At 46.5% G+C, this 15,673-nt stretch overlaps 1 protein-coding gene across 1 annotated transcript in view; it reads left to right on the top strand.

The window, feature by feature from the left end:
* SORL1 (sortilin related receptor 1) overlaps positions 1-15,673 on the top strand; it is a 139,803-nt gene that overhangs the window by 62,222 nt on the left and 61,908 nt on the right. Inside the window, exons 13-19 of the mRNA XM_066365308.1 lie at positions 1,133-1,311; positions 3,059-3,245; positions 6,876-7,004; positions 7,537-7,622; positions 11,754-11,926; positions 12,973-13,104; positions 15,049-15,140. Coding sequence (XP_066221405.1) covers positions 1,133-1,311; positions 3,059-3,245; positions 6,876-7,004; positions 7,537-7,622; positions 11,754-11,926; positions 12,973-13,104; positions 15,049-15,140 — 978 coding nt within the window. The remainder of the gene's footprint in view (positions 1-1,132; positions 1,312-3,058; positions 3,246-6,875; positions 7,005-7,536; positions 7,623-11,753; positions 11,927-12,972; positions 13,105-15,048; positions 15,141-15,673) is intronic.

The raw sequence follows: 15,673 nt of genomic DNA, 5'->3' as shown, positions 1-15,673 counted from the left end.
ATATTAAAAACATTCTTATAACATTAACCTAAAATCACCAATTGTTAACATTTTGCCAGTTTGCTTAACTTCTGTCTACTACCCATCTATTTCTCTATCATGACTGTCTGTCTTCCCATCTATCTGTCTATTTGTGCCATCTGTCTGTTCATCTGTGTGTCTCCAATAAACAAGGGTTTTTTTTCTACACTATCAGAATGCCATTATCACATCTAAGAAAATTCTCATGAACTCAATATTACTTATAGACTATATTTATTTTTCCTTTGTTCCATATTATTATAGCTACCTTTCTTTCCAATCCAAGACTCAGTCAAGGGTTACTCACTGCATTTGGCTGTTGTATCTCTTTAGTCTCTTTGTCTATAGCAAGCCGTCTCTTCTCCCCTTTTTTCTGAAGACTCCAGACCAGTTGTCATGTGAGTGTCTCGCATTCTGGATCTGTCCACTGGTACAGAGTAGCATGTTGTCCTTCATGCTCCACTGGAAACTCATCATATCAGGTTGTCCCACTGTCAGTGATGCCAAATCTGGTGAAGGTTGTGATTCTTGTGTGGTCTCCTGTCAAGTCACATTTCCTTGTTTGCAATGAATGACTCACATCTGTGGGTTAATATTTTTACACCATGTGAACATTCTGGTCCCCAGCACTCTCCACCCAGGGACTTGAGCATCTCAGGATGACCTTCTCTGAGTCAGTCATTCTGGGGGTGGTAGTGACAGAATGGTCAGTTTTCTTATTCTGTCATTGTTTTCAATGTTTATTAGGTAACATTGAATAGAAGACAAATAATTTCCCCCCCTTTCTCAATTTTAGTGTCATTTAGAGACCTCGGCTCTATTTTCATTCGGTGTATAATTTGTTACCATCATTTTTCTTTTTTATATTCAAATTTTCCTAAATTTGGCCAGTTGGAGCCCCATCAAGCTAGCTTCTGTGTCCTTTTGTATTGACTACATTGGTCTCTGAGCACTTCCTGGCTTCCTGGCACAACCTTATACATTCTCTGCTTTAGCCCAAGTCAGCCATTTCTCTAAGGAGCCCTGGTTCCTGTTGGTGGTATTATTTGGAAAGCAAGCTCTTGCCATAGAGACTTTCACTTCAAGGACCCTCTTACTTGCATTTGGGCAGATACAGCACCAACGAAGGAGAGACCTGGAAAACATTTGTCTTCTCCAAGAAGCCCGTGTTTGTGTACGGGCTCCTCACAGAACCCGGCGAGAAGAGCACAGTCTTCACCATTTTTGGCTCCAACAAAGAGAACGCTCACAGCTGGCTGATCCTCCAGGTCAACGCCACAGATGCCCTGGGTAAGTAAGCTGCTGCCCCCTTCACTCTTTTCATGAAAATATTTACCGACCAAAGCATCAGCTTAAGAGACTCTGTCCTCAGAAGAGCTTGTGACCCATTGAATGCAATGGGCACAGATACAGTAGGTGAGTAAACAATATACTGTATGGGCTTTTACTTTGGCAGTTCTTAATAGGACACCGTGCTTTTTTTGTATTTTCATTTCCTTGTGCAGTCACTGGCACGTAGTAGGTTTAGGTATATGTGTGTGGAATATGGGAACAAATGAATGAGTGAATGAATGAAAAACATTGAAATTAGTGGTGTCGGTTTGACAAATTCAGCCAGTAACTACTATGTGAAAGGCAGTGTGCTGAAGGGTGCACGGTCTTCCCAAAGCTGACTGAGACCCCATCATGATCTGCTAGTCCAGGCAAAGGACATGTGAGTAAGGAAAGAGAAGTAAGACTCACCCCTCCCCTGTCCTCCTAACCTTTCCTCTTTCTCTGCCTTGGCCGACATTATCCAGCTTCATGGAATGCCCCCCCCCCCCCCCCCCCCCCGTGCCACCCATTCTGTTTCTACCAGTTGAAATTCTTTCATGTTTTAGGATCTAATGTTCTGGGCTGCCAGTATCCCAACCAGGAGACTTCTCCCTTCTTCTTTGTGTCCAGAGTATAAGCTGACTCATCTGCCTTGTACTATACATTTGTCTCTGTCCTCTGTGTGTGTCATTTCCCATAAACTACATTATAAGGTCCTTAGAAATAAGAACCTGTCCTCTGCATATTTATTTTTCATGAACTGCATGGCCCACTGGCCACCTAGGTAGAAAGGATTTAATAAATACTTGCTGATTTGAATGGCATTGAATTGACAGTTCTTTCTCATTTCTAGACAGCATTTAATCAAACCAAAGACACACACATATAAAAAAGACATAAAGTACCCAATTTTACTGTCAGTTTTCTTTGGATTTACTGTAGAACCCACTCTATTTAAATTTTGAGTGGATGTGGGTAGGTATATCGTCATCCAGGTTGTCTGTCTTACCATTTCTCAGCCTCCTTCCATGCAGAGCCTGTACCTTCCAAACAGTGACAGTAATTCTCCATTGCTCTCTGGCCAGACTTCCAGATGTTGCCCTACCACTACAGGAAGCAGGCAGGGAACTGTGCTCCTGAGTGATACCATCTGTCAAGGACTCAGCCTTTCCCTCATTCCTTAGGAGACAAACAGCTCCGGGTTTCTATTTCTAAAGGGAACTGTAGAATGTGCTGAAGTATATCCAGCCAACATGGGGAGACAAAGAAACACCAAATGTGTCAAAGAAAATTGTCAAAGAAAAACCAAATGAAAGAACAGGAGATATCCCGAGTAAAAGAACTAAGTGAAATGAGAGCGAACAAATGACCAGATAAAGAGTTCGAAGCAATGGTGTTAAGGATGCTCAAGGGACTGAGGGGAAGGAGGGATGAACTCAGTGAGAACTTAAAATAAGCATCAGGACGTAGAAACCGTCAAAAACAAACGGTCAGAAATAGGTAGTGCCAAAGGCGGCTTGCTTCTCTCCGACTTTCTCAGATGAACATCTGTATTTTAGGAGGTACCATTCTCATTTGTGTGGGTGTCACCCAGCCTCGAAGCGAGCCCTTTGGAAGCTTGGGACAGCTCGGGGATGATAGGAAGTGGGCGGCTGGGCTGATGGGCAGGTAGGGCGGGAAGCCCCTTGACGTCCTGCCTCTCCTGTGCGTGTCCTTTGCTCAGGCGTACCCTGCACAGAGAACGACTACAAGCTGTGGTCTCCATCTGACGAGCGGGGCAACGAGTGTTTGCTGGGACACAAGACTGTTTTCAAGCGGAGGACCCCCCATGCCACGTGCTTCAATGGAGAAGACTTTGACAGACCAGTGGTTGTGTCCAACTGCTCCTGCACCCGAGAGGACTATGAATGGTTGGTTCTTCGTCGATGCCTGGGGTCAAGTTGTGTTTTATTCTCGGCAGTGAGGGGAACAGATGAGGGCATGGACTCTTCTTGACGTGAGGAAGGAAAATATAGGAAACAAGTATTCATTCAACACTTTCACGTGCCAGGAACTGTGGTTGGCACGTTTTATATAAGGTTAATCCATGTAGTGTCTACAGCCATGTGACACGGGAGAGGTCTTAAAACCTGGGGAAGCTGCAGTGATTTATTCAGGAATGGCTCACACAGGGAACATACTAAAGCTAACTCCTTTTTCATAGAAGCGCTGTGTTAGAGGCAATTTCTCTATTTGAATAATGAAGGAATATTAGTGTGTATACACACACACACACACACACACTCATTAGTCCTTGAGCAGAACATGCAAGACACTGCCGAGATGCTAAGAGCAGAAGCAGCGACGTGCACACACGTGATTGTAACGGGTGGAAAGCTGCACACACCTCGGAGGTGTGCTTCTGTTGTCCGTTTGGACAGGAAGGACGAGACTGATTTGCTGTGGGGGATGGAGACATTTCTGGAGAAGTTGCTGTTGGTGATGGGCCTCAAGGAGGCATCAGGATCTGTGGGCAGGGACATTCTGAGAAGATGCAGCCGCCCTGTAGAGGCAGGGGAGTGGCTGGTGGCGAGGTTCGGGCTCCTTGTTGGGCGTATGAGCAGGGAGCAGTCAGTGAGTGGAGACGAGACAGAAAACATATGGGACAGAAAACAGATGAGACAGCAAAGTCCTTAGTCCCTAAGCAGGAGGGTGTCTTTGGAGGCTTCTGAGGAGAGTGGAGGATCAGAACGGAGCTTTAGGAAGATGAGGATAGCAGGAGAGCACCTAGGGTCTCAGAGCCCCTAGGCCGTCCTCTGGTCTGTAATGTGGTACAACATTATTCCGGATGAAGCAGGGCTACCAGCTGACTGTAGGTATTGAACATAAACCCACAGAAACTAAAGTTCGCTTTGGGAAGCACGTTTATCTTGACTAAAGCCAGAAACCCACGGTGTGTTCTAGCCCAGAGATTGGAACAGGGCCAGACAGTAAATGTTTCAGGCTTTGCAGGCCATGTGGTCCCTGGTGCAGCTGCTGAGCTCTGCCTGTAGTAGCATGAGGTTGCCGTGCCCGAATAGGCGTACCTGTGATCCCAATGAGTGTTATCTCTGCTAAAACAGCCAATCAGGTTTGGCTGAGTCCTGTCCTAGACCCATGCTTCTCAAACGTGAATGTGCATGTGAGTCACCCGGAATCTTATCCCGTTGCACTGACTCAGTTGTTCTGAGAGGCTGCAGTTCCGCCAGACTTTGAGTGATTCTGCTGCTTCTTCTCTGCAAGGCCGCCCTCTGGGCAGCAGGCTTTGGATAGTACAAGACCCACATGCCCTTCGAAAGCTGTGTGGTCCTGAGATAAGAGTGTAGCCGCTTCCATGGCGAAACCACAGAGCTGTTTGATGTTCTCAGTGATGTCAGATAAGTGCCCCTTCGCTGCCTCTGCTCTCTTGTTAGATACCCTGAAATTGTAACTCATCCGAGAGCCATTACTGGCCTGAGGTCGTCTCCCTGACTGTAGAGGCCCTGATCCTGGAAACAGTGATGGTGCCTTCTCTCTTTCCTCTTTTATCCCCATTAAAAGTCCTTTAAAAATAATTCAGAAATAAGACAAAATACAAAATATGCAAGAAAATCTAACAGATCGCTGATATTTTCTCCCCTTGGCGACCACTGTTATGCCTTTTCTCTAAAACCTTCCTCCCACCAACAGAAACCAAGAGCCAGGGACTGGCGTGCCCTCCCAGGAAAGGCCTGGCTCTCACTGGTCCACCATGCCCAGCCCCGCTGACTTGTGGGAGCCTGGTGGGTGCCGAGTCTTTATTATAGACCAGGAAAACCACCTTCCCTGCCCCTCGTGGAGCTGGGCTTCGGGACAGATAAGACCATGAGGATGACGAACCATGACGATGACAAGGAGTGCATTGATTTCAGGCTGTCCTGCTATTGTTTGTCCATTTGCCGTAACGGCTAGAAAGCAGCCAGGCTGCTGACGGCATGGGTCTTGGCATTGTTTGGCATTGGACTGTAGCAGTGGTGAACGACATGGTCTGCAGATGGCCCGCAGCAGAGGAAAGGAGAGCGAGTGATTTTTAGGGGCTGCCCGTTAGTTCAGGTCCCGAGTGACAGCTGCATTTGAAGGGGAGGTTAGTCTGACAGTTTCCTCAGTCCGCGCTCGGGGGCCCTGCCATTGGACCAGATAGGTCCTGGTTTCAGTTGGTTCTTTTACATCTTTTTTTTTTAATGCAAAAAAAAAAAAATTTGTTTGTATCAAAGTATCACCGACTCTTTTATGTCTTCATATTTCCCTACATTGTTAAGAGCTGTGGCTTTCAAACTCTTGACTGCAACTACAAAGGTACAAAATGCATTTTCAAGTGTGACTCTGTCCTTACACAGTCGTAGATTTGTACACACATGTAATTAAGACAAAAGTTTTATGAGATAACATTTAAGTGTGATGAGTTCTGCAGTCTTCTGGTTTTTAGGGGAAGTGGGGGAGGAAGCGGTCTTAACCCTCCGGCGTACTTTTGCTGCCTCTGGGTCATGACCTACAGCTTGAAGAAACCTGCCTGAAAGGGGAGCTCTAGCACCGTAACTAGCTCACGCTCCACACAGTCCCCCAAAAGACTGAAAGCAGCCATTCAGTAAAAATGACCTGACCTAGTGAGTAAGACCTGTTTGATGCCGTCATGAAACACTCGTTTCTGAACAATTCTGTACAAAGTGCTAAAGGTGGATTATGATGTCATAGACACACAAGCCGCTTTGCCCTGCACCTGTTAAATATTTTTCCCATAAGAGGGTTTTTAATAAATATTTGTCGAACCAGATAGAGTAAAAGAAACCTCCCGGGGAAAAGCACATCAACCTGGAAAGTTCCTGAGAATTCTGGGTTTATGGTTTGGGCAGGGCCTTGGTAAGTGTAGAGTGAAGCCGGGAGAGGTTGCGTAGGGAAGGGCAGAGCCAGGATGAGGCTGAGGACCCCTGCTCCTGGAGCTGGGTGGTTTGGCAGAGATGTGGCCCCCAAATTGCAGAAGGCCCCATGGACCAAAGCCTGTGTCCTGCAGTGCAGGATGAGGTATTCAGGGGGATGATCTTAGGTAGTATGTGGAAATGGTCTTAAAAAACATTGGTTAGAAAAAATCATTGACTAAAAAAAAGGCATTATTCTTTATAATTTCTGTGTTGATTCTTCCAATCATGTCAAGGAGAAAGTCTCACTAAGTGCTAGTAACTGTTTAACATTTGCTAATCCTTATTTATTTTTCAAAGGCAGGCCCAGAGTCTTTTGGTAGGGAACTGAGTCTAGCTAAAAATGTTTTAATGTTATTTTGTTTTTAGCACAATGATTAGTATTAATTTTGTTGCCTGATAGTGGTTTTAAAATTATAGTTCTGGTAGATTCTTTTGGAAACGTGTAAACATGTGAGTAGTCTGTCAAGGGGCAGGTTAGGTAACTTGTAGTCCCGGCGCGGGCGGCGCAGGCGGTCACCAGGGTCGGTGCGCAGTGCCTGCGCGGGTGAGGGACCCAGCAGCCCTAACAAACCCTGATCGCTTTTGCAGTGACTTCGGCTTCAAGATGAATGAAGATCTGTCGTTAGAGGTTTGTGTTCCAGATCCCGAGCTTTCTGGGGAGTCGTATTCCCCGCCTGTGCCTTGTCCTGTGGGTGCTACATACAGGAGAACCAGAGGGTACGTCTCAGAGAGGTGGTGTGTCAGGGACACGGTGGTGGTGATGGGGGGGGGGTGGTCTGCACTTAGTGTGAGACAGCACAGAGGGCCCCCTGGGTATCTCTCATACTCTCAGTGCTAGAATTCCAAGTAAGCAGATTCTAAGTAGCTTGGGCAATATTTAAAGTTAGGATGTTTGCAAACTCCTCTACCCTCGGTGAGAAGCAAAAAGTTGCAAGCCTGTAAGTTTCTCTACAGCTCTAGTTATATCTTAAGTCCTACATTTCAGCAAGGACATATCTTCAGAGGAGTTTGTTGAAGAAATATATCTAAAACGCTTATTCAGGAGGACAGCACTCCAATTTGTCTGAGCTGCCTAATCTCATTACAAGCAGCATTCAGAATGATTAAACATCCTTCTTCGTTCCTATGGGGAACTGAGGGATGAACTCTCCTGTCCGTGGATAGGAAATGTATTCCCAATGACAAAGCCTTTATGATTGTTCTTTGATGTTTCTGACCTCTTGCTCTTGGGGTTGGGGGGCGGTGACAGCTATCGGAAGATTTCTGGGGACACTTGTAGTGGAGGAGACGTTGAAGCGCGGCTGGAGGGAGAACTGGTCCCTTGTCCCTTGGCAGGTAAGAGGTGGTTTCTTCCCTTAGACTTCTTGAGCCATCATGGAAATATGATCCTGATCTAACCCAGGTCCAGTCTTGTGGTTCTTCTTAGTGGAGAAGATCGGAAGTTATAAACATCTCACAGCGCCCTAAACTTGAGATCCAAACTAAATTTATTTGTAGCCTTATGACTTTACAGGAATGAAACATATTTTTTCAAGGAAATCTCTGTTGTTAATTGAAAAACATTTTGTTGGCATCTGTTGTTTTCTAGGCATGGGAGGAAGGGTGGACGGTGCCTAGAGGCCTTTTGTATGTTCCTGGAGCTGTTTCTCAGCATTGAATGTAAAGAGACTTGTGGCCTTTTGGGAAGTAGTTACATGCTCTATCTTGATTTTTTATAATAATAATTATAAGTAATATTTTAATGGAATTTTTACTACAATTTAATAGACATTTCCATGTATTGTCATTTTAGTTCCTGAAATAGTTATTATTAGCCCCATCTTTTTTAAAACACGAGGAAGCATGTTTAGAGGAGAGGGTTAAATGACTTTTTTAGGGTCATACATCTGGTGAGTGACAAAGCCAAAATTCACACTCCAAGCCCATGTTCTTACTGGATATTGTCTAAGTGGCGAATAAACATTATTCTCATGGTCTTAGATGAACATTATGCATGCCAGTTAAGACACACTTCTTTGGAGTGTGTGCACATGCTAGTGTGTTCCAGAACATGTTTTCAGGTGAGGTGACAGCACGTGTTGAGGTATCTGGAACCTCCATGTGAAATCGTGATCCCATAGCACAGAGTTAGCCTCTTAGCATCTTTTCTCTCTTCTCTCTTGCTCCAGTGCTTACTCCTGTAGAGCTTCCCTCTTCCTTCGGAGCCCTCCTCCTGCTCGTAGTTCTGGGTGACGGTGATGACTGGGGATGACTTCCGCCAGCAGTGGTGTTGTGATGACTGGGGATGACTTCCGCCAGCAGTGGTGTTGTGATGACTGGGGATGACTTCCGCCAGCAGTGGTGTTGTGATGACTGGGGATGACTTCCGCCAGCAGTGGTGTTGTGATGACTGGGGATGACTTCCACCAGCAGTGGTGTTGTCTGACGTGCCCAGCGAGTGGCACGAGCGGTGTTGACGCAGGCAGGCAGAGTGGTCCTCGCCCTTGCTCCCTGCTGGCCAGCTTGCCCCGCGTTTTCCGTGCTTGGCTCATTCATCTCTTAATTAATCTTCCATCATCACCAGAGTAATTAGCTTACCTCACTGTGGAGACTTAAACAGAACCTGGCTTCAGCAGGTTCCCGCAGATGCGCAGATAATGGTCAAGAGTTTCCTTTGCAAGAGCGGTGACTGCTGAGGGCTTGGGTTCATCCAGTTGGCCTGATGGCTCTTAAGGAGCTGCCTGCGGTGCATGCTTTTTTTTGTAGTAAATATTTCTGAAGGTAATTCAGCAAGGGACAAAGCAGTTTCTTACCAGCCGTTTAAACTCATCGGAAAGCTATTTTCTGTTCTCATGGAGGAGAGGATAGAATAGGGGATGAAGTGGAAAAATCTTATTTGTGTTAGAGGCCACCTCCTAAATGGTTTGTTTTTTTAAAGTCTGGAACTGAAGGCAGGAATGTACCAAGAAAGGAAAAGAAAGATCCTAGGACTGATGGAAAGCACAGCATCTTGCAGGGATGAGGTGATCTGGCCATCTGGAAGGACGTTTCAAAATGAAGTAGGTTTTTTTTTCCTTTGCAATTACTGTATCAATACAGATTTCTACATGGCGCCCATGTGTGGCTGGAATTGGTCAAGAATTCTGTTCTCTTCTGAATTAAGTATGACCCATGGAAATGCTACGCGTTCCTCTATACCTACTCCGAAGGCGAGTAGTTCTGGACTCAGGCTCCGCTCAAAAGTCATTAGTTAGTTGAAAGAAAAAACCCAAAGCAACAGAGTGAGGTTTATGGGTGTTAGAGAGAGACGTGGTGTGAAAGGCTTGCTGCTGTGCATGTAGCCTCCCTGACTGGCAGCTTCGGTGAGAGTCCTTGATTTTGATGTCATTTACAAACTCGGCAGTATTCAGCTTGACTGTCCCTTCCCTGGGAATATGGTGGAAAGGTTTGCTTGAAAACCAAAAGGAGAAGTTAGTTATCATTTGGTGGTAACTTAGATGCTTTTGAAGTGAAGTGAAACAGAGGAAAAGAAGGCAAACTTACCTTTATTAGAAGTTTTTGGTTGCCTGACCAGGCGGTGGCACAGTGGATAGAGTGCTGGCCTGGATGCTGAGGACCCAGGTTTGAAATTCTGAGGTTGCCGACTTGATAACGGGCTCATCCAGCTTGAGCATGGGGTCGCTGGCTGGAGCGTGGAGTCGCTGGATTGAGTGTGGGATCATAGACATGATCCTATAGTCACTGGCTTGTGCCCAAAGGTCGCTGGCTTGAGTCCAAGGTCACTGGCTTGAGCAAAGGGCTCATTCACTCTGCTGGAGCCCCCAGGTCAAGGCACATATGAAAAAGCAGTCAATGAACAACTAAGGTGCCGCAGCGAAGAATTGATGCTTCTCATCTCTCTCCCTTCCAGTCTGCCTATCCCTGTCTGTCTCTCTTGAAAAAAAAAAAAAAAAAGGTTGTAGGTAGCTTTAGTTTTTGGTGCATTATCTATATTAAAGCCTTTATTACACTGGTGGCTGGTACAAGTTAACTCATTGAGTGAATGGAATGGAAGCAGGGACAACAGTAACTACGCAGACATGCAGCAGAAGGATTCAGATTTGCATTGGTCCTATATGCAAAATATTGTCATAATGGATGTTTTTATTTTATTATTATTATTATTATTATTATTTGTATTTTTCCGAAGTTAGAAGCAGGAAGGCAGTCAGACAGACTCCTGCATGCACCTACCAAGATCCACCCAGCATGCCCACCAGGGGGCGCTGCTCTGCCCATCTGGGGCATTGCTCTGTTGCGGCTGGAGCCATTCTGGCTCCAGTGGAGCCTTGGCTGTGGGAGGAGAAGAGAGAGAGAAAGGAGAGGGGAAAGGGTGGAGAAGCAGATGGGCACTTCTCCTGTGTGCCCTGACTGGAAATCAAACCTGGGACTTCCACACACCGGGTGGATGTTCTACCACTGAGCCAACCGGCCAGGGCCATAATGGATGTTTTTAGATATGAGTATGTTGCTCATCTCTGTTCCCTTGGAGAATCTAGATGTTTTCTAGGCTGTTCCCTAAGTGGGAGAGAGAGCACTAGCTCTTCTGGTTTCTTCTCTTTAGGAATTCTGGGCCTCTAATTCTATAACTTAAAAAATGGCAATATTAGTGTCTACATTGTATGAGGCATGCAGCACTCTGGTTCAAACATAGACAGTGGATCCAGACTGCCTGGGTTCAAGTCTTGGTTCTGCCACTTACTAGGTGTGTGACCTTGAGTGAGTCACTTAACCTCTCTGTTCTCAGTTTTCTTATTTGTAAAACTGTGTTAATAGTAGTTTTCATTATGTAATTGTTATGTGGATTAAACAAAGCCTGGTACATAGTATGCACATTGTATATAAGTATTTGTTAAGTAGAAATAGAGTCTTTTTGATGATTACATTGTAAAACATTTTGTTAGTAATTAAGAACACATGGTGTTATTATTGTTTTAAAAATACAATGGGTTGTTATAATTGCCACATGCCATTATCAAACAGTATTTAACAGGTAAGCAAATTGATTAGAAAACTTAGCTATCAGTCTTCAGGAACTAGTGGTCTTTGGTCCCCAAGCTTTGTACAGTTTCATGACAAGGACAACATATCAACTGGTGTCATTACTTTGTCAAGTGTGATTAATGACATTTAGGCCGAGCTCAGAAGTTTGGATGTTGGAGCATGCCTACTAGAGGATCTAGATTAAAAAAAAGAAAAGTAACAAATAATACACTTTGCGGATGAGGACTTTTGTTTAAGATTCATAGGAGTTTAAGGAGCTTGCCCGGAGCAGAAATGTGACTCTGTTACTCACCTCTGTCTGGACCCTTGTGTTTTTTCACTTGACCCACGCCGTGTGCAGTGGCTCTGAGATTTGTGTGTGAGAAAAAGAATAGGTCGGACATGCTGAGACCTGTCCGGCATCCCCCAGGTTCACCCTTCCTGTTGTTTTGTGGGTCTGTGCAGAGGAGAATGAATTCATCCTGTACGCCACGCGGAAGTCCATCCACCGCTATGACTTAGCCTCGGGAGCCACGGAGCAGCTGCCCGTCACCGGGCTGCGGGCAGCCGTGGCCCTGGACTTTGACTATGAGCACAACTGCTTGTATTGGTCTGACCTGGCCTTGGACATCATCCAGGTGAGTCAACCTTTGACCTGGTCCTGGGGCCTCTGCCTTGCAGCTGCCCAATCTAGATAAACTTCTTTCAGAGTCGCCTAAGGAAGTGACTCTGAGAGGTTTTAAGTTGTAACTCATCTTGGAGCCCACTGATGAAATGTGTCAGTTTCCCGTTTTACTATTTTCCTTTCCCTGCTTACCTCTGTCCTTATAGGGAGAACAAAGGGAGCCCCAGATCTGCAGTCTTGTTTGTAAACAAGGTCTTCCTGTTCTTCCTGTGCAGGTTTTAGGACTAAGAATGTAGAATTTTTAGTCACTTCCTATCATACCTCCTGCCTCTAGCGTCGTTCTTCCCAAGCCATGATACAGTCACACTTGACTTACTCAGTTTATGTCATTATCCACTTGAGCTATTCTGAACGCAGTCAAGAACCAGGAAGTGAGCCGTGAAGACCCCGCACAGGCCAGGCAGACAGCCGTCCCCTTGAACCTGTGCATCTTCAGGGAGAGCTACTTGATCTTTAATCCCTTTTAAAAAGCAATTTCAACAAGTTTTATCTGAACTTCCAATCCAACAGAAATTTTACAGCACTTGGGAATTTGAGGGGGTGGGCACGGGGCTGAGGGGCCACTGCTGAGTTTAGCCGTCCCGACAAAGTAGCATCTGATGGCTGGGAGCCTCTCAAAGGAGGAAGACTATAGAAGAGCTTAAAAATAACACCAGTCTGGTTCCCTTCATGTTAAAAGCAAACAGGCTCGTGCATTGCGGTGACCTCCGACTTTGTCACTGTGATATAGCGTGGTTCGGTCATCAGCGTTCATGGGAATGTGAGCCGTGCACATGATTAAGTTCTGTTTGGTTATTCCGTTTCAAGGCAGGAAGCCGTAATGTGTTTCCGAAATGCTTTTATTAAAAAGCAGCCCCATTCATCAAAAAAGCTTCCTGATGTAAAACATCTCCCCCCTTGCTAGTCAAGCCAGTTGAGTAAAGGGTTACCACCCACGGGACCGGTTTGGCAGGAGGTCATTGGAGCTCATCACAGAATGCCTTCTTCTCCTCTGTCCAGCGCCTCTGTTTAAATGGGAGCACAGGGCAGGAGGTGATCATCAGTTCCGGCTTGGAGACAGTAGAAGCCTTGGCCTTTGAACCCCTGAGCCAGTTACTTTACTGGGTGGATGCTGGCTTGAAAAAGATTGAGGTATGTGTATTCTCCTCTCCCTAACTCAGCCAGTAGGGTAACACCGGGGCTCTGAGCCGGATTTGACACAGAGATAGGAGCCAGCGCGTTGTATGACTCTAGAATTTCTCGGGGCTTTCAGAGGATGGTTCCCCTGGGCCTCCAGAGGAAAAGCAGGGGGGTAGTCTCGGAATTATTGCTCTATGCCATGCAGGCCTACCTAAGTAGAACACGTGACTCTGTCACACAGATTTCATTAGGGTCCCTGACAGTTTATAATGTGACTAGAAGAAACAGAGTGTAGTAACAATAATGATAATAAGAATACCATAACATTATTATAAAGCTGTAAGATCAATACTCTTCACAGTACTGTAGTTGATTAGAGTGATAACGACAACATCATAATGATTATCGTCATTATTATTAATGACAGCGATGACTGTTTACTATGTACCAAGCGCTGCTGGAACCACTTTGCAGGAATTATTTGGTTCACTTCTCATGACAGCCGCTAAGCTAGCTATTCATATTGTCCTGCTTCATCTATCTGCAGCCCAGCTGCCCAGGGCAACAGGAAAATAAGAAGAAATGGCTTCTAAACCACCAAAAGCAGTCTCCAGGAATATAGGTCCACTCAGCTCCTGCAGGTTACTGCTGAGGCACTGGGACCCTGCCTGGGAACCGCTGCACTGATGCTCTGTGGAGGCATGGCCTGTGGGTTCGGCGGAAAGCGCATTAGGAGCAGGGAGACACAGAGAAGTCGCAAGACAAAAGCCACAAACTTGAGAGATCAGCCTGGGTTCCACCTTTATTGCAGTAGCTAAGTGACCTGGGCTTCAGTTTCTTTATCTATGAGTCATCCATCCACTCAGTCATCAGACAGGTGCTTTCTGAGTGCCTGAGCCGTGCCAGGGACAGCTTGATGCGGTGACGGTGCAGCAGTATGCAGGGCACACAGGTTCTGATGGGGAACAGGTGTTAGTGCAGAGGCAAAGTGATGAAGAAGTCGGTCAGTTCTGTCGGTGTAAGTGCTGCAGAGAACATCCGCCAGGGCAGCGTGATTGGGTGACTGGGCCGTGGGAAGTGTTAGGAAAGACGGGCAGAGGAGGTGGCGAGGATTTGACACCCGAGCCTGACTGAGGAGAGGATCGTGAGTGTTCACCTGCGGGCAGGCGACAGAGCGCAGGAGCAGATGCGCAGTGCCGGACATATCCCGAGTGCTGCTGTTGTTCTTGTCTTTGGTGTCTCCCTCTTTGCTCTGACTGTGCCTGGTGTGTGCCCTGCTCGGGGCTAGCAGGTTGCAGGCAAAGCCTGTGTTCATGCCCACAGGCTTGATGGGAGTCCAGTGCACAACTCAAACACTGCCTGTGCCAAACGGTGTATGGTGAGTCAGTGATGAGAACTAGCGATGCTCATTGATTGATCCAGGTGGGTCAGAAGAGTTCGCAGAGGAGGAAGGTCTGCAGGTGAGGTTTGGAGGAAAGACAGGATTTGATTAGAAAGCAGAGGGCAGGCAGGGAGGGGACATGGAAAGAACAGCCAGGCTCAGAGAGCCGTGGGAAGACAAGTCTTGCTGAAGTCGTAGGAACGGAAATAGAAGAGAGAGAAGGTAGGACCAGCCGGTGGAGACTCTCAGTTGCAGGGCTGTGATGTTGGGAATTTGTTTTGTGGACAGGGCAGAGCCACCTGTGACGGGAGCATGGAGTGACAGGGGCGAGTACTTTGTGCAGAGTCTCATCCCCGGGGACGGGGGCACGGGTGGTGTTGGCGCCTCTGCCAGACCACGTGGGAATGGCCAGATGAGCCCAGGAGAGAACCAGTTGTCCTGACTGGAATAAAGGGCAGATTTTCCAGATCAGTCTCTAGGGGAATAAGTGGCCTGTGTGTAGGCAGGAGCTGATAGGAGACTTTTCATCCATCTTGGCCTTTTTCTCTTCTTCCTTTTTTTTTTCTTTTGGTCAGGTAGCTCATCCAGATGGTGACTTCCGACTCACGATCGTCAATTCCTCTGTGTTGGATCGGCCCAGGGCGCTGGTCCTCGTGCCCCAGGAGGGGTAAGTGTGGCCCCTGTGGAAGTCAGTGCGTGTCAAATGCGGCAGCACACGGATTCCCGGGGAAATGCAGACCGCTGGACAAAAGCTCTGCTCCTCATGATTGTGGTTGAAATAATCTCTTAACTGAGTTCTGAAACCATAGTCTTTGTCAGGTAACTTTTCATTAGCAAGCGTCACAATCTCTGTAGGCGTCCAGATGTCTCACATCTGTGGGGTACTTCTCCAACAAAAGGTGATATTAAAAGTCAGGCCTGCCTGACCTGTGGTGGCGCAGTGGATAAAGCGTCGACCTGGAAATGCTGAGGTCGCCGGTTCGAAACCCTGGGCTTGCCTGGTCAAGGCACATATGGGAGTTGATGCTTCCAGCTCCTCCCCCCTGTCTCTCTCTCCTCTCTCTCCTCCCTTTCTCTCTCCTCTCTAAAATGAATAAATAAAATTAAAAAAAAAAAAAAAAAAAAAAAGTCAGGCCTGATTGGATATTGTGAGGATTCTTTATCTTGAGTGCCTTGCTCGGTGCAAACATTGCCTGCCCT

This window comes from Saccopteryx leptura, chromosome 2 (genome assembly GCF_036850995.1).
Source record: "Saccopteryx leptura isolate mSacLep1 chromosome 2, mSacLep1_pri_phased_curated, whole genome shotgun sequence".
Taxonomy (NCBI): Eukaryota; Metazoa; Chordata; class Mammalia; order Chiroptera; family Emballonuridae; genus Saccopteryx; species Saccopteryx leptura.
The sequence above is the reverse complement of the archived record's forward strand: the minus strand, read 5'-3'. Positions and strand labels throughout refer to the sequence as shown.